The sequence below is a fragment of the Perna viridis genome, chromosome 2 (assembly GCF_037379345.1).
Source record: "Perna viridis isolate PV_CMFRI_1.1 ecotype Kerala chromosome 2, ASM3737934v1, whole genome shotgun sequence".
Lineage (NCBI taxonomy): Eukaryota > Metazoa > Mollusca > Bivalvia > Mytilida > Mytilidae > Perna > Perna viridis.
The window spans coordinates 48,162,276-48,185,070 of NC_142446.1; the positions used below are offsets into that span (position 1 = coordinate 48,162,276).

The 22,795-nt window shown below is 33.2% G+C and overlaps 2 protein-coding genes across 4 annotated transcripts; one reads left to right on the top strand and one right to left on the bottom strand.

Annotated features, from left to right (window-relative positions):
• Positions 1-801: 801 nt before the first annotated feature.
• Positions 802-19,419, bottom strand: LOC148625480 (uncharacterized). 3 transcript variants are annotated; one of them, XM_088569055.1, is made up of 15 exons: positions 19,351-19,419; positions 14,642-14,873; positions 13,424-13,536; positions 13,239-13,315; positions 12,433-12,555; positions 12,020-12,104; positions 11,236-11,327; positions 10,592-10,629; positions 9,761-9,901; positions 8,089-8,160; positions 7,157-7,276; positions 6,880-7,002; positions 5,896-6,010; positions 5,152-5,282; positions 802-3,989 (listed from the first exon to the last, which is right to left on the bottom strand). In XM_088569055.1, the coding sequence occupies exons 2-15, from the start codon at positions 14,779-14,781 to the stop codon at positions 896-898; spliced, it is 4,464 nt and encodes a 1,487-aa protein (XP_088425181.1). In that variant the 5' UTR covers positions 14,782-14,873; positions 19,351-19,419; the 3' UTR covers positions 802-895. The 3 variants fall into 3 exon arrangements, with proteins under 3 accessions (XP_088425181.1, XP_088425183.1, XP_088425182.1); XM_088569057.1 differs by having other exon boundaries at positions 19,365-19,382; XM_088569056.1 differs by lacking the exon at positions 19,351-19,419 and adding an exon at positions 15,411-15,775.
• Positions 19,420-19,652: 233 nt separating this feature from the next.
• LOC148625481 (meiotic recombination protein DMC1 homolog) lies at positions 19,653-20,836 on the top strand. The gene has a single exon (XM_088569058.1). It carries the CDS (start codon positions 19,694-19,696, stop codon positions 20,717-20,719), a length of 1,026 nt encoding a protein of 341 aa, XP_088425184.1. The 5' UTR covers positions 19,653-19,693; the 3' UTR covers positions 20,720-20,836.
• Positions 20,837-22,795: the final 1,959 nt, after the last annotated feature.

Here is a 22,795-nt window from a genome sequence, read left to right on the forward strand (position 1 = left end):
GCTCATACTATCAATGTTTGCAGCCAGATTTTATAGGGCGATCTTTGATTTGGGGTGCGTCGCTTAAACTCGTTTTTAAAAAATAAAATGGAGCATATTACTATTCACCCAACAAAGGATAAATCCAATAAATGTACTCCTAATTTTATCAAAACTTTATAAGGATATGAAAGTGGGAGGAAGATCCTGTGATTACACACAAGAGGGAGATGTGCGTTAAGGAACTGACAATTTAAATTTCGTATGTAGCAAGAACTTGTTTTATGTTACGGTAGTCAATTCATTCGAATATTTTATCGGGGTATCATGCTAAAATACACTGTTATTACTGAGATATGTCAGTGTCAAGATGCAATTATAAATGCTACTATACTCTAGGGAGTGTATTGTATATGTAATTTACAGTCCGTGTATACACTAAATACATAACAGTTGTTGTTCATCCTGAAGTGACTTAATAGAAATAAACCACGTGACTGTGTGACACATGCATGACATAGGTACTGGACTGTGATGTAGTGATGGTAATACAAATGCATACCAAATATGATTGACCTAGCAGTTGTTGTTTATCTTATCTCTTCTATAATCAGAAATCTTTACAAATAATTTTAAGGTCGATTGACCATGACTGCTTGAGACAGATATGACAGTATACCAAATATGATTTACCTAGCACATTAATGACATGTCTATCAGAACATCTTAACCTTGACTCCGACGCCAGAAAAGCAATAACTTTAAAGTCTCGACTCCCAGGCCAGACACAATAAACTTGGGTGGAATCCTTATTAAATAAACAGCTTTTTGGTATTTTATATGACTGACAATATTTCTGTAAAAAAAAACAATCACAAAAAAAAAATCGTACTACAAGATCTACAATTTCATTTGGTCATTTCTTAATTTTTTCTTCTTGTTCCTTTTTCTTTTCTTTCAATTGTTTATAAAAATTTTCCATTTCTTTAAGTTTTGAATTTTCGTCTTTTTCATCTTGGTTAGATTTTTTAGATTGCACATTGTCAGTGACTTTATTCCTTTCTTGTTTCTGTCCGGGCGACCTTGTCCTACGATCCCGCGATCGATGCCTACTTCGGGACCTTGACCTGCTGTATGACCTAGACCTAGACCTATGAGATCTATGACCGCCTCTTGCTCCTCTAGGTTGCCATCCACCCCTACCCCGTGCAAGCCCTCCACGATGGTAGTATTTGGTTGTGGAGTGAAGACCCTCAACTTTTCTACCAGGGGACACTGATGGTGACCTAGAATCTGTGAATTTATTCCTTCCTGTAATTACTGGTCTAGTCTTGCTGAATCCACCTCGACCTCTTATACCTCTAACACTTTTAAAATTTGATCTCTGATGGAAGGGTTCCTTCTTAGAAGGGGATTTTGATTCTGAAGGAGAATTTTCCCTTGACTTGGAACGGTGCTTTGAGTGAGATCTATGTCTCGATTTTGATCGATGCCTGGATCTCGATCTGTGTACTGAGCGAGAACGATGACGAGACCTTGAGCGGCGTTGTGGTCGTCCTCTTGTCTTGGATTTTGACCGTGAACGTCCTCTTCCTGGCGGAGTTCTTTTTCTGTAAGGTTTCTTCATCTCAGACCTGTATACCTTACTTTGTTCGATTTTAGGTTTGTAACTTCTTCCATGTGCAAGTTCTGGTTTAAAACTTCTGCCATGTGCATGATCTGGTCTAAATCCTCTATCCCGACTCTGTGATGATTTATATGCATGGTAAGACTCATGTTTAGGCTTGAAGCCATGATATTGCTCATGTTTAGATTTATACCCTCGATCTTGCTCGTCATGGTATCTTTTCCCTCTATATTGCTCCTGCTCAGTTTTTGCTTTAATGCTTTTTACCAAATCAGGAAGTCCTTTTTCACTCCCAGATGGTTTTCTATCTGATGACATTTCTTTTTTCAAGTTACCTTTAACATTAGGGTTGTCCAACTGCTCATTTACATGGAACATTCCAACAACACCCACATTAGAGTCTTTTTGTTCTGTTTTACCAAACTTGTCATTAGTAATGTGAATTCTTATGCCTTCAAATTCCCTTGAATTACTTCTTCTGGATTTAGATTCTGATCCTTTGTAAGAGTATCCAGGCTCTGATCCTCTATACCTTACAACAGGTGAGTCCCTAGGACTAATTTCGTTGTCCCATTTTGATTTCAAAAACTCATCCATTGAATCATCCCTCTTTTTTTCCTTACGTTTAACAGTTTCACTATCTGACAAATCAGTCACGTCATCATACATTTCTTCCTTAGGAACAACCCTACGAATATCTTCAGTTGTCTGATCAGATGTAAATGATATGTTCTCTTCATTTTTCAGAGGTTCTGCTTTTATTATTCTGATTTCTATCTGAGGATCATCTGCACTGTTGGTTTCATTTGCAATATTTTTCTTCAACTTCTTTTTATTCTCAGCTCCTTCTTTCTTTTTCTTTTTTGTCTTTTGTTTTTCTTCACCGGCACCTGTCTTCTTCTTTTTCTCAGATTTTATTTTTCCTTTCTTAACCCCATTACCTTTCACAGGTGTAACACTTGGCTCATCTGCATCAACGCTAGTTTTTCTTTTTGAGTGCACGAGATCTTTCTCAATTGATTGTCTCAATGATCCTTCCTTACTTTCTCTTCTTGGGATTTTCTCCAGTGATTGTCTTCTTACTTGAGGACTCTGGCTTCTGCTATTGCCCTCTGGCTCTCTTAAATTCATCTCAGGAAAATTCTGTCCAGATGCCTCAGAGTTGAACGAACTTTCACTCCATGATCTACGACCTCTACTCTCCATTTTTCTCTCTTCTACTTGTGCATCTTCGAAACCATAAGCAGAAGCTTTGTCATACATCTGCACGTCATTAGATCTTGCAGTCTGTCTGTAGCCTGGACTCTTTTTTCTAGCTCTGTAGTCAGGGCTATTACTTTGGTCTCTGTAGTCCGGGCTTTTACTTCTTCCCATGTAATTTGGACTTTTACTTTCTCCACTGTGACTTTGTTTTCTATCATAGCCTGGGCTCCTACTTCTTCTGTGATCACAAGAAGTTCTACCCCTAAAATCAGGACCTTCACTTCTCTCATGGCTTAATTTTTTTCTGTATTCTTTTGAATCTTGACTTTTGAATCCTGGACTTCTACCTCTATGAAATTCAGCACTTTGTTCTCTCCTTATTTTGGCACTTTTTTCATAACTTGGACTTCTACTTATCCTTCTATATTTCTGAACATTCCCATAACTAGACCTTTGCTGTGGATCTTTTTGACTTTCATCAAAACTATGTCTTCTGTCTCCCCTTCTGTCATCATAACTTCCTGACCTACTTCTTTGTGTAGTGCGTTTCTTGGTGTGTTCTCTATCGTAACTTCTACTCCTACTTCTACTGTAGTGATTATAACAATCCCTGCTTTTAAGATTCTCAGGACTTCTACTTCGGTATTCTCTGCTTCTGCTTCTATGATCCCTGTTCCTGTCATCTCTACTACTTCTCTGTTGATGTTCAACTGGTGGATATTCACCAGTTGGGTGAAAAGGAGGTGGTACCCCAGGATATGGACCATGCCCGTAATAATATCCATACATGTGAGCCTGATCAGGATGAGGAGGAGGTGGTACACCATACCAATCAGCAGGAGGAGGGTATATGTATGGATTGGCTAAAGGCTGAGTTCCTACCACAGGAATCTGTTGAACTTCCTTCGAACTCTGACTTTTCTCTGTTTCTTGTGTTGATGATTTAAATAAATCAGAAAATGATGCTCCTGCTCCAGACAAAAATGAAGACTGTAGATCAACACCATATTCATGATGTTCTTCCTCAGTTTCAGGTGATTTTTGTCTCCGCCTTTCATTTGGTGGTGGACTCTTGTTTCTGTGACCTCCTCTTGACCTTGATCGACGTTTTCTATGATGACTGCTACTTGAACCACTAGAAGAAGACGACTTGTCATCTGACCTTCTTCTTCTTCTTTTCCTGAAATAATAAAAACGTGTTAAAACATGACAGTAACCTCTATTAGATCATGATATTCAAACCTCTCAACAAGCAGAACAAATGTCAAAATGGCTTCTTCCACTTCCACTTTATTATCACATCTGAGAGTAAGAAAATTGAAAATTTATCAAATGTAATGACATGTATCAATAGCTTCTAAAAGGTAGGGCTGGCAATATTTGGTATAAATTGTTCTACCACAGAAAACATGACAATACTGCAATAAAAGCATTGCTGGGCACAGCTTGATACCACCACAGAAGTTGAACCCTGAAGAGGTTGGGCAAGTATGAACACATCATTCAAACTTGATACAGCTTTGAATATGATTGCAATTAGATAAGAATTTTAACAGAATCTTTTTGGTCCTTAATTAATAAATAGTTTCAGTCAGAATCTCTTACATCAATCCAAGCTTTTTGACCCCACGTACCTTAAGGGTTTTATGTCTAATTCCAAAATTAAGCTAAGTACGACCTGAAAGGGATAAAATATTGTGGAACAATATCATAAACATCCATATTCTTATACTGGAGACATATAGTTAAATTCTATGAAATATTTGTTTTGGCCCTTTTTCAGCTCCTAATTCCAAACAATTAAGGCCATAACCCTTAAATACCAACCTTTGTTTTGTGGTTTGGAACCTTGTTATTAAATTATAAAAAAACTGGTCTTGGAACCTTGTTATTAAATTATCAAAAAACTAATACTTAAGTTGTTACTCTTATACCAAGTGTCCATGGATGACATGAACAACAGTACCATACCATCATACAACCGCAAATTTTTTGCAGTCATATTAAAAAGAATCAGGAACTGGCAGAAAACAACATGAACTAAACCTATAATAGATTCATACCAAACATGGCTTCATTTTCCCAGCTGAAGACAGAAAGGATGCAATGAAAGCATTCTTTTGAATTTATAGGTAAACAAGGGGAATACAGAAAAGTGTAAGTGAAACTGGAAATAAGTTGCATAAGTATGATTTTGTATTTTAAAATTATCACCTGAAACTCCTTTTCCTTCTCATTTTTTTTTCATCATTTCTAATGCAACATCCTAATGAACAACTATTATGATTTCTTCTGCTCTCTTGTTTTTACCAATAATTTTATTCATCATTGAAGATGTTCACCTGTGCCTTTTATCCTCTCCCTTGATTAGCTTCTTCAAAGTTTTTGCTGTCTGTTCAAAACCATTTGGTGACCTACTTCTTCTTTCTTCTCTTGGACTAGAAACTCTTTTAACATCTGGTTGTTTATTATGCTAAAATTAAAATTAGGGTATTAATAGAACAATAAAAGATACCCTGCCACATAATCGTGAAAAGGAGGGATGGCAACTTAACCTGCATTTTATGGCATTAAACAACTGTGCAAAGTTTCAAATAAATTCAATTGGTTCGTTCCAATCCTTCCATGACCAAAATAATGTAAAGAAATTAGAAATGTGAATCCATCCATGTTTATAGCAAACCTAAAAGTGAAAGTTTGTATATTAATTGCCTACTCTAATAACCAAACATGTTTATTTATATTTGCTTTCAGGTACTTTACTGCTAACCAAATGAGTTACTACATACAATACTGGATGTCCCAGTTTCCCCTTTAACATACCTCAGGACAAAAAAGGTATTTATTTTTCTTATTGCATGAAATAGGAATATCCCTATGCAAAATGGGGTAGCACATTTATATTTCACAACCGTGATTTTATCAAGTACAGCACAAATGGGGCAGTGAAAAGCATGGCATCAACTGGCCATGAAGAGAAAAATGAACTCTCTTACCATTTAAAATCAATAAGGCAGTAGATTTAAAGGCAGTATAATTACAGATAGAAATTTGAATGCAGCCTTGAGCAATATTGATAAGCTTACCCTTCTATAATGTAGGAACCTCAAGGCTTCTCTAGCCTCTACTGATGCTGTATCTAAGGATATGGCTTTAATGTAAAGCTCTTCAGCTTCTTCATATTTTTCTATGTCTTCTTTCCTGGAAATTATGAGAAATTTATCAATTATCTAGTATACCAGGGGAAAAAAGTATTTGAATTTACTTATTGTAACAATGAACCTTACATGTAGGTGAAGATTATGCCAACACAGGGGTTTCATTATTTTTTTGCAATGCAGGTAACTTTGGTTTTGTAGAAGGTACTTTTCATCATTTTGTTTAATAAAAATATATGAAATTTTTAAATTCTGGAGGTACCTTTCAGTAGTTTAAAAAGGGTAAAAGTACCTGGTACCGCCTCTTAATGAAAGGCCTGCCAACATGAATTTTCTCTAAGTTAACTTGAATAATTTATAATATGACTGAAAATCTATCTCTTGAAAAAGCCACTGTCGAAGTTGATAGGGGTGCATATGTTACTCATTTAGAGTTTTTTTCCCCCCATTGCTTATTCATGCCACTCATTTGAATACTGTCTCTTCTAAGGTTACTGATTCCTATGTTATTACTGTATGATAGCCATTTCATCAAGCACAATTTTACTCAGCTGACAAAGCGATGTAAGTCAAATGGGAATGTTGAATACTCTATGACAACTAGTTTTAATGGAAAGATCCTGTATGAAAAAAGTGTACTTCCTTTTTAAAGTGGATAAAAATGGATCAAAGACAGAAATGGCAAAAAATTTTTTGAACAGGTAGTATTTGTCGGACAGCCCTGAAATCGGATCCAACAATATGGGATCCATACCTGATGCTGGATACCAAATATCAAGAGGCTGTGATTAGTCGTTGCTAGAAAAGTACTATGAAAATAATTTCCACGCCCGCTAGCCCATCAGACATTTACATACTATAAACCGATTTTCACCTGTGAAATTTTGCCAAAAATCATATCTGTGTACTTACGACTTTCCAAAAGCCAGGAGAGTGTCATGAAGATATTTTCTAGCATTAGCATGAGATGAATTTATCTTTATTGCATCTTCAAAATCATCTATAGCCCTGTTGAAGCTTTCATTGTTAGCATATCTGAAATAAAGGATTTTGAATTAAAATTTGTTTGTACTTATCAAATGAAAGCCACTGTAGTGTTATAAAAATATTCAGATTTATAAACATACCCTGAACAATGTATCCCAAACCAAAATGGTTTATTTAAATAAAAAGTTATATGTCTACTTACAGAGCTCCTCGTGCTACTAAAGCTTCTACATTAGATTTGTCAATATCCAAGGCTTTATTAAAACACTGAATGGCCTCTGGCTGCCTTCCAGCTTTAAAGTGGCTGATTCCTTGAGCAACACTGAAAAGAAATAATGTTGGTCAAAAGGTATTTAAATGGCCTGATGGTCAAAAGGTATTTAAATGGCCTGAAACCTTTTTATGTTTAATTGTACTTTTGGGCAATTTACATTTTTAATGTGAATATCATTTTTCCAGAATACTTTTCTACGTTGGCAAAGCTACTTAAAAGAAATCCTGACACTAAAAGTTACAATACTCAAACAAACTACAAAGAAGTCATGGAGGAAGTACATAAACATGTACAAGTGTAGCAAATGATGTAAAAGCAGAAACAATCATCGACCAAACTTTTTCTGGGTTACACTCAGCCTCTGATTACTTGAACCTTGGATAACTCAAACAATTTTGCCTGGTCCCTTTGAATTTGACTTGGTTTTACTGTATATGCATACACATAGAGCTTAATAAGATGTACTTATAAACCAATCTTTTTTGAGAAAGCATTTCTTGGTCTATTTTGTTACAATATACAGGTACAGTGTAACATATCTAAACCAATAGAAAACTTGAAGCAGGTATTAGGCAAAAAAAATAATAGTCTCACTTCCTGCTACCAACATAAAAAAATAAGGGTAGGAAGGTAGGATGTAGGAAAATTTTTTTATTTAAAAAAAAAAAAACAGTGTAGACTTTAATGGCGATTGAGCCAAAAATGGCCATGTCTAGGGTGGGCATTAAAAAATAGGTAGGTTTGTTAGATATGTTTTTTTTTTCGCCAGAAGTTTTGTCTTGTTTGGTTTACACAGGTTCCACAGTACTTGAATAATGTAAGAACATAAAACTTCACTGAAACAAAAATAAATAACATACCTTGAATGTGCCATTTTCTGAGACTGATATCGTCTCAAACTTTCAGCTGTTTCCTTTTCTGGGATTTTCAATCTAAAAATGGAAAGAAAAATGTACCCTAAAATTTTGTCATGAAACTTTCAAGGACTATAATAAGATTGTTCATTAAAGATTCCCTGGACTAAATGATAAAACTTATAAAAAACAGAACTATTATAAACAACTACATGTAATTAATACCTTTCATTTCAGTATATTAAGTAAGGCATTTAATATATAAGAATAACAAATGATAATATGGTACAACATCTATTGATTGATAATGAATTAACGTCCTATGGAAGATATTCCATACATTTCAGGATGAGAACCAACTGATCAGACCCTGCTTTGTCTGACAGCTGAGCTTATTGTGCTAGCTCAGAGAGAAGCAACTGCCCACAGGTAGGCATGTCACCCCACTAAAACACGTTATTCTGACTCTGAACCAACCAATCATCACTACTCCCTAAATACCTTGCTAAGCGAAGAAGTAGTGACCAATTTTGAAATTTTTGGTAAGACTTGGCCAAGGATGGATGCCACAACCTCCAGCACATTAGGTGAACACATTACCCTGGTACCATTACCATCAAATAAAATTTCTACAGCCTTTTGAATACACCGAGGTACATTTTCAACTAACTTGACTGATCTCCAATTTTACAAGATTAAAGATGAACACTGTCATAGATTTACATTTTTTTTCCTTTATTAGGCAAAGAAAACACATCCTGTGTTTCGCTTATGTGCTCCATAAAAATATGGTCGGTAGGTATGCAAAACTTTTAATGTTTTTTCCAAAAAGTTATTGACTGGTTTGTTTTGGAGACACATTCAGACTTTATTACTGCTTATAAAAATGGCAAAAAAAACATCAGATTATGCACAAAAAAAAGGGGTCAGCAGGGTTAGCAGAAACACAGGAATTTTTTTTCATACTAAAAGATTTAAATAGCAAAAGCTATGTCCAAAATTCACATTATAAAAAATCTTCAAAAAGAAAATTCTTTAAAACAAAGAAAGGTAAGAAATTATACTTCAACTTTTGTTTTTACCTTTTCAGTATAAGTACATGTATGAAAATCAATTTAGAAAAGTCTTATATTTTAACACTTTTTTTCAGTGATGTTCAATTAAAAAAACTCTGCCCATTGAGCCCATTGTTGTGATGCTAATCTGGATTTGTTTTGGTAGAAATCATGAACAATTTAAGCCTATCAAGAATTCTTTCAGTAAGAATTCAGGTGCAATGTCATCCTCTAGATCAAGAGAAGTGCTGGTAACCTTGAAAGTATTTCTACACACAATGAAAACCTTAATAATACATATTAAAATATCTGATGTACTTTTTGATAGATATTATTTTTAACAAATAAAATAAATGGACTTCTTGTTTAAACTTTGAATTACCTGTACATTTGTTAAAATTTTCTGAAGGAAAAATAATTGCTCAACTCTTTGAATAGTATTCTTAAATGCTGATATAATAACCCAACAGTCCTTGCAGTTTGTTGCTCCATACAATATACATCCTGAATATTGAAACGTTGTTTGTTGCTTCATACACTTTATATATCATGAATACTGAAATATTTTCATTTATAAATTGAAACTTCATTTTATTGCATAATGTAATAATATTGAAACATACCCATGTAATCCTCTCATTAATGACAAGTTTTCCTCCTGATCAAGCATATCTAATAAGTACTCTATATTGCCAGAATTATTAAATCCAAGTATTGAATGAAGCAATTCATCAAAAGTTAGTCCACGAATATGTAACTTCCTCCTAAAGGGAATTGTAAAAAAAATACAAGATTAAAACATAGACAGGAAGATATCTCTTTTCTATTAATTGATTGATTGATTGTAGTTTAATATCCTATCAATCCAACAGACCATGAACTGCATTAGTCACACCACACTAAGAGAAAGAACACCCCGCAGACGAGCAAGTCATCCCACTTAGGCACATTACACAGACTATGAGCTATTCAGTTACCACTATACGTTTGGCAGGGAAGAAATGACTATCAATTTTATAGTCTTTGATATGACTCTTCCTGATGTGCCGTCTGAATGCAGGTAGAAATTTCAACACTTATTAAAACATATATAGGAAACTAATTTTAGCTTTTGAGTATTGCTGCTATTCGAAGAAGAAATGTCTCTTTTATTAAATCTGGCAGTAAACAATATATCTCTTAAATTTAAATGTGTAACAGATGGATTCTGATTATAAATATTGTAATTCTTTTAATCATGTTAATGCTATATTTATATTTGTTAGCAGAACTGACATCACTTGTAGTCATGATGTAATTTTTTAACCACGCAGTGTCAACTATGTACTGCTACATTTTAAATTATGTTTTACATACCTCGTCTTAAAAAAATGTCTGATAAAGTGAGCCAAGCAGTAACTGTTGGATTAAGTCTTATAAAGAAAAAAGATAATAAAAGATAATGTCAAGCTTACCTAAATTGCACAGGAAAATCATCTTCATTTATTAAAGCCTGTAAATCAAAAAAAAAATATGTAAATTTGCAGTGAAGTTAGTTCTCTTATTTGTTGCAGTAGTAATAAAACCATGTTATAAAAAGATATGATCATTTCCATGTTATAAAAAGATATAATAATTTTCATGTCATAAAAAGATACAATAATTTCCATGTTATAAAAAGATAATTTCATGTTATTCTTTAAAAACCCAAACATTGGTTGCGTAACATATTCCATGAGATTTTCCACTAAAATGAACAAAACATGTGAATATTTAAAACAAATATTAGAAAGCTGCTCTTTCTTTTTTTTTAAGAATAACCAATACATAAACAGTACACTTCAAGTGCAATGAAGACCAAACAAAAATTGAAAATTATACACTGATTTGGTCTTTCACTTTGATTTAAATCGTAATCGTGTCACCTGTTCGATTAGAAAAAACTGCCTGCACGACCAGCTTGTTTCAAGATTTATCAACTGGACAAAAGTTTTCTACTGGATCAGTCCAGTTTAATCTGTATAAAATATGCAGAGGAATAATATTTATCCAAAGAATAACATTTCGAACAATAATGCCCAGACGTGTAGTCGTACAAGCCATAAACGTAGAAACTGACCAGTTTAACATCTGCCTTATCATCTGGAAGTGATCTTTCTACCATAGATACAATCAACTTCTCTGTTTCTGGATTCACATTCAAAACAATAGCTGGAAAATTATCAATCAATACATCAATTTACTGACTCATAAGCATTTCAAATAAAGTGTTAATTACCAAACCGTCAAATGAAAGCCTTTACCAGTACTCAATCTTTCAAAACACTATATCCCACACAAAATAGTAATAAAACCTTGCTTGAAATATTAACAAATCATCATGAGGATCTTACAATGCAGGAAACAGTACAAGCATAGCCTCTATTCTGCTGAATGTAAACTTGGTGCAGTTACAATTTATGTATGAGTAACCTAACTAAAATACATCAAAGCTCTATGGGTTTCCACTACTTATCTGACAATAATTATGGGTCCTCTAAATTTGTCTGGTCTTTGTAAAGCATCAATATATACACTTGAAGCTTGTGGAAACCAGTAAAATGGAAACTTCCATTAGATCTCAAAATTATGATTCGAAAGTGTACTATCAGAGTCTATTTTAGGAACGTGTTTGAAGTATTAAAATAAGCCTTACAGAGGAAAATACATGAATCTGAACTTGTAACTGTTGTTCCCATGATATGCTTTAGAAACATGATATCTCGATCACTGGTTACACAATGTAGGCTTTAGATATTTAGTTGATCAAATTTGTCATGTTTTCTTTTTTTTTCAAATAAAAGCCATATTAAAACATTTGTCAGCTTTACATGTTTGAAATATTCAATAAAAACTATGCTTACCCCTAACTTTATCTCTGACTTGAAAACCTTCAATAGCATCCTGATTTGGAAATAGCTTAGGTAATTCTTTTACTGGACAAAATGCCTTAAAATTAAAAATCAACATATACATGATAACTGATCTGATGTTGTGAAAAAAAAATAGACAAACAGTAGTGTCTATATTACACAAAATTGACTTTTTTTATAGGATGTAATCATCCTTAATTGTATGAAGCTGCTAAGAACATTTATTTCATGTATAATTTATGCCAGTCAGCAAAAAAAAGGCTTCCTTTCTAATAGTTGTTAACCGTGGTGAGTCCTAAAATGGACATTTTTGAAAGATAATTAGTACTTTTGTAATTTCTATTATTGAATTTCAAGGAGAAATCAAAATGGAGTTAAAATAATAATATAACACTAAAACTTACTGAAATCCTGAGTTGATCAATATCTCTAGACTTTGTATCATCTAAGCAGAGAAGTGTTATGACCAGTCCACTATCTAACACTGTATTGACAACACCAATGACAACATCGTGTTTTTCTATACTCTGTCACAGAAAATAAACAATGTACAAACTATCCTTAAAATGTACTATTAAGATTTAAAGTCATTATTGACAAAATAAATATAGATTGATCATTTCAGTTATAATTTCATAACTTTTTCATAATGCACAAATTAAATCTGCATGTACTGGTTATAATAGCTGAGCTTTTTTTCTACAGTTACTGAAGTTAAGCTGTCTAAATCAAAATCCTTTCAGACTGATGGCTTTTTAAGATATTTATTTCTCGCAAATACAAAGGATTTGTCATGTTAAGTGAGTTGTCTGGTCTCAACAGGTTGATATAACATAGAAACAGATGTAAAAGAACTTCCAGTTTATTCATTTGGTTTTAAACATCTTTCAATTTACATGTATCGTAACAAGTTTATTTTTATTAAAAATGAAAGTGATGAAAATATATTTTAGAAATTTCAGTAAATAAACTGTCTCTCAACCATTAGAAATTGAACATTTTAGTAGTTAAAGCTTTAGCCATGGAGCTTTTACTGCCATTGCATTTGGCAGTGCCCAATGAGAAACATGCCATATTTTTCGCTTTTTAAAATCAATCTTAAACAGAACTACTTAGGTATTTTTTCATTTCACACTTTTTATACTAAACTAATTTTTTATAAAGCAATTACACCAAATTCTTATATGTCCAGACAGAATTATTTACTTACATTAAAGAAATTCCTCCTGCATTCAGCCTCTGGAATTCCCATGAATGTTTCTAATGGTGGCATCTTAGCAAATGTATCTGAAATAAACCACATAAAATTTGCATTATCTTTCCATTTAATATCACACTTTTTAGAGAGAGCTAAGTTTCAAAACAGATAAAATCATTCATTACTAAAATTGGTACCTTCATAATCAGGTGGTTTTCTGTCCTTTTCAGTTTTCTCTGGTGGGGTGACAAACAAAAAATCTGCTTTTTTTGATGCAAAGCTGCAAATCTGTTCTCTTAAAATAAGATCCCTGAAAAATATGAGAGAAATCAAATCACTTCAATGTAAATCATGCCATGAAAAAATTGAATGTAAAGAATTGCAGTTATAATCATGATAAACACGAAAATGTATGTTACAAATATTTCAATGGTTACAGGGGTCAAGATTAACTTTTTGAGGCCAGTAGGCACCTGGGCTACTAAACTATAAAATCAATTAGCTCAGAAAAAAAGTTGGTAGCCCAGACTTTTTCTGACAAAATTACATCAGAAATAAAATTCCTCATTTTACGAAATAACGGATGCGGAAACTAATAAGCAATTCTAAATAAGAAACTGACATCAGTTATAATGATTCCGTATTATTAGAACTGGTTGCAGATAAAATTAACTAGGGACACTACGTTTCCAATCAAATGGTAACCAGATAAAACCCCAACCCAATCGGAACTAATCGGAAGATTTCCACTACACTTATTAATAACTCGGATGCAGAAATGAGAATTTCATCTTGAAAAATTTGCCGGATTTGTAGTCATACGCGAATCAAAGTAGTTCTATCCACCAGGTGGCCCTAAAAATTTTTGTTGGATATCACTAGAAATAAAGAACAACAACTCTTCCAAGAATTGAGGAGCGAGGAGTTAAGAAAAAAAGTAATGGTAAAAAATTCAACCACTTTAACTATAATTTTAGAATTGGATCGGTCAAATTCCGGACAAATCCATCCAACTGCAACTTTTGTTTACAATAATTTTTTTTTGCAATTCGCCAGATGGGCTACTAAAATAGAAAAAATGGTCGCCATGGCACATTTCCAGTTGGCATTGGCGAGTGGGCGACCGATAATATTTTCCCCTGTGGCTACCATCTTATTGTACTGTATTTGTTGATGTCTGAAATGTAATTTTTCATTTGGCTCTGACACCTTCTTAGGATATCTTAGATTTAGCTGTTACCATTTTAAAATCAACTTCAATCTATCGAGTCAAGATCAACAATATGTTGTAGTCTATGACTTGTTGAAGGTAACTGAGTTTTTTTAAAACCTGAGGAAAAAAAACCAAAACACTGAGGTTTAGTAACCATGGAGTCCCCGTATTTAAATTCAAGGTTACCAAAACAGAAACTTACTCGAACTGTGGTGGCTTTTCTCTGTACTTTGACAAATAATGAACAACATTTTCAGGGAAGTCTTGGTTCTCTTCTTTCAAGTTCCTGATTAAAATAGGGCCATTTTTCTGGACAGCTTGTCCAAGAAGGAAAGAGTCCATTTTCTAATGTTCAAAACATGCACAATTCAGATATAAATCATCAAACAGTTGCTGGTACTAGAATCATCCTTCTTGAGATAGGTCTTGAAAATCTACAAAAAAATATAACTAAAACATTAACAAACATAGCAAATTCTTAAATTCAGAAACCAATCTCAGATCCCATAGGTTTATTTCGTCAAGGTGGGTGACAAGTTATAACATTCCAAATCATCCAACATTTAAATTTTTCTAAATTAAAATAAACGTTTACGGTAAAGATTAGTTAGAAAAAATGAAGAAAAGTAAATAATGTCATCATAAATTCTCAAAGGATTATAAAACATCATCATTCACAGGACTTACCTCCCGACTGAGTCTAAATGCAATATTTGACAACATCCAAACCTTTGCTTAGGCAATTAAAGTTAATTTCATGGTTCTCAGATCATTTTTCATTAAAACCAATGAGAGAGAGAAACATTTAAATTTTTTTTTATTGACCAGAAAAGGTGGCGAGGGAGACACTTTTTGTTTTTATCCTCAAAAATACAATTAAGTAAGAAAGAGAATTAAGAAATTATTTTCAGTAGGCATTAGAAATAAACAAGCATACATTAAAAAAACATAAATGTGTTAAATATGCTAACCATTGAAGATGAATCTCATTTAATACTTTATTGCTAATACTGACAACATCATTTACTCAAATCAATCACTCTGAGCTATTTCTTCACACAAACCGTCACCATGAAGACACAAAGACTATGTGCCACAGTATCTTTATGCAGGAATACAGGTATCAAGAAATCTGCCATCATTAAGACATGTTTCAAAACTATAAGAGTATCTGCAAAAAATATAAATCACAATTTTCCGTATACACATGAGTTTGACATCATACACACACTGGTCTTTAATCAACAATCTTGCAGAATAGTTGTAGATCTCTTGTGAATCTCTATCTTTAGACATGGTACTTTATACTGCTACTCAGCAACCATTTCAATCACATCTACAAGTGTACTTCCAGTAATCAAAAGACTATCAGCTATCAAATACATGTAGATGTATGCATAAATGGTTGGATTATTATTTTATTTTAATTATTATTACAACTTTATCAACACCATCTTCAAATATACTGCTCTTCTCAACTGGAACACCCATTTACTTCAGCAAAGTCTAAAAAACAGTTAAATATAGTGTATAGTGTATAGAATGGAGCCTTATGTATAGTTAATGCTGTAAAAAACATGTACATGTATTGACCTTGAAAATAATTAAGAACTTTATAGGGGTTAAATGTGTACTTAAGTGTTATTGAACAATGAAGCATTAACAAAACAACATAATGCATTATTTAACTCTATTTGAGGAATGACATTTTCTCTGTCAATGAAGAAATAATCAATCAGGTGGTGCACACTTTTGTCAAGAGTGTACACTGGCATTGAGGTATATTTAGTATTACAAATACACTGAAAAAATATAACAGTTATTCCCTTACAATTAGCTAAAGTATCAAAATTTACCAATTAAATAATTAAAAAAGGTTGATGATGTCAGTCGCAATACAGAAATTTGGTCTATAAGGTGATTGATAAAATTTTTAATTCATCAAAAAATGTGTTACTTCTGAAATTAAATTATTAGCAAAGGTCGGTAGACACCACTATTAAGATTTGATGGGTGGTTTTTATTTAAGATAGTTAGCCTTAACAATGAAAGAAAATAATTGAATGCATGGTGGGGTCAAATAAAAAGTGCCTCCTGACATCCCCCAAAATTTATTAACTGTAATAACTTACCACTTTCAATATTAATCTACATCGTATGATGTTCCTTGCTTAAGTATGATAAAGTTTCATTATGATTAACACTACCATTGTCTTCTTAAACTATTATTTCCAATCCAAATTGATTCTAGATATTCTGAACCGCATCCTCCAAAATCAAATGTTTTCACACTTTCTCTCTTATTCAACAGAAAAAATCAACTCCCATTTTAAAACTGAAATGCAGGAAAACAGGCAATTATGAAATTTGAAGATAAAACATATTACTTATACATTGTATAAATTAATCAGCCTAGCAGACAATTGTCTTTGTTCCTATGTAACAGGTTTTTGACTTAGTTTACTCATTTTTCTTAAGAAATAAAGAAAGCAATCAGGACAGGATTTACTTTTTTGACAAATAAAACATTACATTCTACATTGTACACATAAAGCAACCTTAAAATACTGAGGTTGATGTACAATATAGCCCTTATAAAGAAAAAATATTTACATCCTAAAGTGCCCTTTTTAAGTTTGAATGCTTGACTTTTTTATCTTCTAGCTACATGTAGAACACTGAAACAAAATATAGGGTACAGTAAAGTGAATCCTGCAGACAGTGTGCCAGACCTACATAATCTATGTCAATATTATAATGATACTTACACATGTTCAGGCAGTGACTCTGTGTTGTCAGAACAGATCCTCAAATACTTCAATGAAACAACACAAATTGACAGACAACTGCTCGTACTTCAGAAAAATAGCGAATTTCAAAAATATGAAAAAAGCGGAAATTGTGTCACCTATTAGTATTATAAATTCGGAATATATTCTGAGTTGGGTAAGAAAAAAGTATCAGAATACTTGTATTTGTTTTCAGCTTGTCCTGACTTTCAATTTACACACCACCATCCTTATAATTTCTTTTTACATATACTTAACTGAGCTCTTTCTCCAAAGACACGAGTAAAAAAAACGAATTTAACTGATTCACATGTCTAATACCCTAAAAAGCAGGATAAAGGTTTTTCTTTAGATGTATGTTAGGGTAAATGGTTCCAAATGACTTTTTTCTTTAATGTGTGGTTATCTGTACGTGGTATTTCTTGGGTAAGTATACATGTAGGCAAAACTACATGAAAAGAAAAAAAAACATATGTCATGTACATTTTTGTATGCTGATATGGGGAACAATCAAAACCAAGCAAAGTCTGCTTTTAATTGTGATATTGGGTAAGATTAACACACATTTACATGTACATTTGTTAGTTACACTTTGTGATCATATTTCATCTGTATATGAATATAAATTATGTGTTACATGCACAGTGCTTTGGCGTAGCTAAGTTCATGTATGAGGGTGGGAACAACTTGAGTAAATATTAATAAACATTAAAAAAAATCATAACACTGGGAAATTTAAAAAAAAAAAAAAATTTCCTCAATCATATGTTTTATATTCAATTTCTACGATCAGAACAGTTCAAATAATTATAATATTGAGCCACAGCCCATTTCATATTACAAACTAAAGGTATAAAGAGTGTGAATTGTTCATCTAGTAACACCAGAAATTTGTAATTACAATTTACAGAATATGAATTGATACTATTCAGCTTAAATGGATACACCTCAAGAATACATTGTAAATGTAAAAAAGCTCCAAAAAAGTTGATAACTAGCAATTTGCATTATAACAACTGGTAGACAACTGATAGACAGTGTTCTAGAAATAGCATATTCCATTACAGTTCTGAAAAACTCCAAATTCATTATGAAATTTGGTAATAGCTACTTTTTTGTTTCTCTTTCATTTTTTCCAGAGAGTTGAGTGCAAACATCAATTCTTAAATATTTCAAAATCTGTACGCCATACAAATAAGTTATGCTACAGTTACCAATTAGTTTACTTTGACTCAGAGATGTATGAATTTCTATTGGATTTTCATAGGTGCTTGTGTTTAAATCCTAGTTAGTATTATTCCGTAGATAGATTTTGGTTTCCACATGTAGAATTTCAGAAAATCACATGCCCTATCCATTGAAAGTTGTCAGAGAACAGAGAATGACAAATTTTATTGAAAAATGCAAAGAATTGAAATAGTTCAAAGTTACCAAATTCAATGTTGATGAATTTGGGGTTTTCCAAAACTCATTGTAAATATAATCTAACTCAAACTCTTAAATCATCTTATGGTCCTGGACTGGATATAAAGTACATTTATGCCTCTGGTAAAGGAGTAGTTCTTGCCAGCCATTATTTCTCACCAACAGACTTTTTTCCTCTACCGTGAAATAAGATCATTCCCAAATTTTAGGACTAAACATCTTACAGATTGTGGATACTTTGCTCTCAAAATGAGCTATCACAAAACAGATACTTTGCTCTCAAAATAAGCTATCACAAAACAATGATCATTGAGGAATTACATTTTGGTGAGCAGATTTGCGACAAGCACTGACCAGTAGTGGCAGTACAGTATTTTAGCATAAAATAATAAAATATAATCACTCGATATAAGCAAATCATTTAGACAAACATTAGATAATTGCTAAAAGTAGCTAAAATGATAAAGATGTCAAATGGGCCAAGGGAAGCTGCGTTAATTTTTAAATTTAACTTTTAGAAGCATGCTCGGGAAAGAGGCCATGTATGCTAACTAGTAATGTGATGAAACATTCATTTTGTCCGGTCACAAAAGAAGCACGATTGCGCGATACGGTTTTCCATATGAAACATCATCAAGCTTTCATCACTTGCAAGCATAATCATTAAAATTCAAATTAAAATTAAAGAAATTTGTACTTTTTGTTACTGACACTGCAGCACAAATTCATTTATGTGAATTTTCTACCTCCTGCAAGGAGAATCAATATAATACTGTAATAAGATCGTACCAGAAATATTTCGCCCCTTCAATAATAAACTCCAGAAGTCAATACTTATTACCCATCCGACAAATGATTTATTTTTTCGCATATTAAAGACAATAAATCAGAACATTGATATTTTTTTTCAAATATTGGATAGTATTAAGAAATCTTTAAGTCTAAAAAGGACACCTAAGCCACTGTACCGATATCATCATGTATAATGCGTGCGCACATTTGATTTAGCAGACGAAAACATCAGAAGTCAAACGAGCAATATGCAACAAGAAGATCAAGTTGTTGAAGAAGAAACAGTAAGTGACAATGACGAGGAATCTTTATTTCAAGATATTGATTTACTCCAAAACCACGGAATCAACATTACTGACATAAAGAAGCTAAAACAAGCTGGGATATGCACAATAAAGGGAGTACAAATGACCACCAGGAAAAGATTATGCGCTGTGAAAGGTATATCAGAAGCAAAGATGGAGAAAATCAAAGAAGCTTCGAACAAACTTTCTGATCCAGGCTTCTTGACAGCTCTAGAGTACTCTGATAAAAGGAAAACATGCTTTAGAATCTCAACTGGCAGCCAAGAGCTTGATAAACTTCTAGGGGGAGGGATGGAGAGCATGTCTATTACAGAAGCCTTTGGAGAATTCAGAACTGGGAAAACTCAGCTGTCTCATACTTTATGCGTTACAGCTCAACTTCCCGGTGCTAATGGTTATACAGGAGGGAAAGTTGTACTAATCGATACAGAGAACACATTTCGCCCAGACCGCTTGAGGACTATAGCAGATAGATTCAACCTAGACCAGAACGCAGTCTTAGACAACGTGATATATGCCCGTGCATACACAAGTGAACATCAACATGAACTGCTTGATTACGTTGCAGCAAAATTTTATGAGGAACAAGGCGTATTTAAACTTTTAATAGTTGATTCAATAATGGCCCTGTTTCGTGTAGACTTCAGTGGAAGGGGAGAACTGGCAGACAGACAGCAAAAACTTGCACAGATGTTATCAAGACTGCAAAAAATCTCAGAGGAATACAATGTTGCAGTATTTATTACTAACCAGATGACTTCAGATCCAGGTGCTGCTCTGTCGTTCCAAGTAGATCCCAAGAAGCCAATTGGAGGCAACATCCTAGCCCATGCTTCAACAACAAGAATTAGTTTACGCAAAGGCAGAGGCGAGCTCAGAATTGCAAAGATTTATGACAGTCCAGATCTTCCTGAAAATGAAGCCACTTTTGCCATTACTGCTGGTGGTGTAAACGACGCTAAAGACTAAATTCAACTTGAAATTTGGCATTATAAAATTTTACCCTAAACAAATCATAATTGTCATTTTGTTGATCATGTTGATAATGTTATCATTATGTTGATAAAAATCGAGGATGAAATGCCATATTATGTTTTCTTTTTTGTCCTTACAACCACGACTAAATATGTTCTTATCAAATCGGGATAATCGAATATAGAATATGACTAAAACAAACAGATGAAAAATTAACTATACATCCTTTGGTTGTGAGTAGTGTGATCCAAAGATTAATTCTAGTACTCATTGGTACTTGTATGCAACTGCCAAGATCACTTAATGTCAACAGTGATCATTGGATGATTATCGTAAATAGCTAATTCTTTTTAAGTACTTAACTTTAAAAGTAAATTAAATTATATTTGATAGGCGTGAAGCAAAATAACAATAAAAAACATTAACAACAAAAATAATATTGAAATATCGACAAAAATACATACTGAAGCATCAAGACAGCAAAATCCAAGTTCATGTCCAAAACGTGAAAAATGGAAACAGACGATCTACACGCACTGTGTTGACAGAAGAATACAAAACTGGAGATTGGGCCTTGAAAACTGGAACTTCCACAAAAAAAACGGAGTGACATCAGGTGCTCCGGAAAGGTAAGCATGTTCTGCTCTTCCACTGGTATACGTCATATTTCAAGTGATTAAAATGCGCTAGGTATCATTTTTGGTTGGTTGTTAATCCGATAAATGTGAAATCTAAGTTAAAAACAAATATCTTGTCTCATCTGTGAGATAGAAACTTCATATCGGTCAAACAAATTGTGATGACTGAGGACGTCAAACTTCTTTAAGTGATGCATGTTTTTTTTATTTTATTTAAAAGCTTATTTGACAGTATCCTTGCTCTACAAAAAAGTCCGTTTGTAGACCACAGACACGACAGTAACGGATCAACTGTGAAAATGACCAACCATGTATATCTTCCGAACAAACTTATATGCTTTGAACCCGAAACTCGAATTATCTGCCTCACGGGAACTTGAACGCGAATCGATTGTTATAGTGATAGAATCAATGAACATGCTAAAAACGGACAAAATGGCGACTTTTGATGCACCAAATTCCACTAAAACTACTTGCACAATACGTTACAATGTCTACTGACAATTTTCACCAATGCACTTATCAATTTCCCAAGTCTCCACAATTCAAGAATTAGAAAAATAGAACTTTGTCTAAGTATTTGTTGTTTTGACAACGCATTATTTCAACAAAAAATGAAATTTTAAGAAAAGACTCTAGCTACCAAAGAACTACACATCATCACAATGTCAGGACTCCTGTGTCCACATGTGACAATGTGAGAACAAGAACAACATTGAGTGCGTATTATCTAAGTATCCTTTTGAGAACTAGAACAAGGCGTTTTCTGTTGTGTTTTTTTTTTCGAGATTGATGAGTAATACAGGCTTTCTTTTATGGATAATTTTTCACTTTGTTGCAATTTCATAAAAACGAAAAAAAATATAACTTGTCCCTCGGGGAAACGGATAAACTAAACGATCTGCAGAAAAAGAACAAAATTTATACATTTACTTCTTAACCAATACCTTAAAAATACAAAAGAAAAACATGGACCATTTGATATGCTGGCTTTTTTTTTTTGCAGTAATTTTATATTGAACCAATGTAGATTAATACATGGCATATGCTCTGTATTAATTTGTATTGCTTTAACTTCCGTTTCCTCTTAACTGGTCAATAAAGGTGTCATCAAATGGGTATTTTCATATTAAGTCTATATTAGGTCTTCGAACACTTGTATTGGGCCTTGATCAACCCTCGGCGTTGCCTCGTGTCTATCAACTAACCACGACCCAATACGACTGCCTCGAACCTTAAGCAAGCTTTATATGAAAATATCTATTACTGTAGCATTGATAGAAGCAAAACAAAACAACTAAAGAAAACTATATAGCTTAGAGGGAAAACGGCTGTCAATGTACTTATAGCAATGCCACGATGAGAAATTCAAACGATCATTTGATATATGTATTAATATCAGTGACTATGCAATAGCCTCTTTCATAGTCCC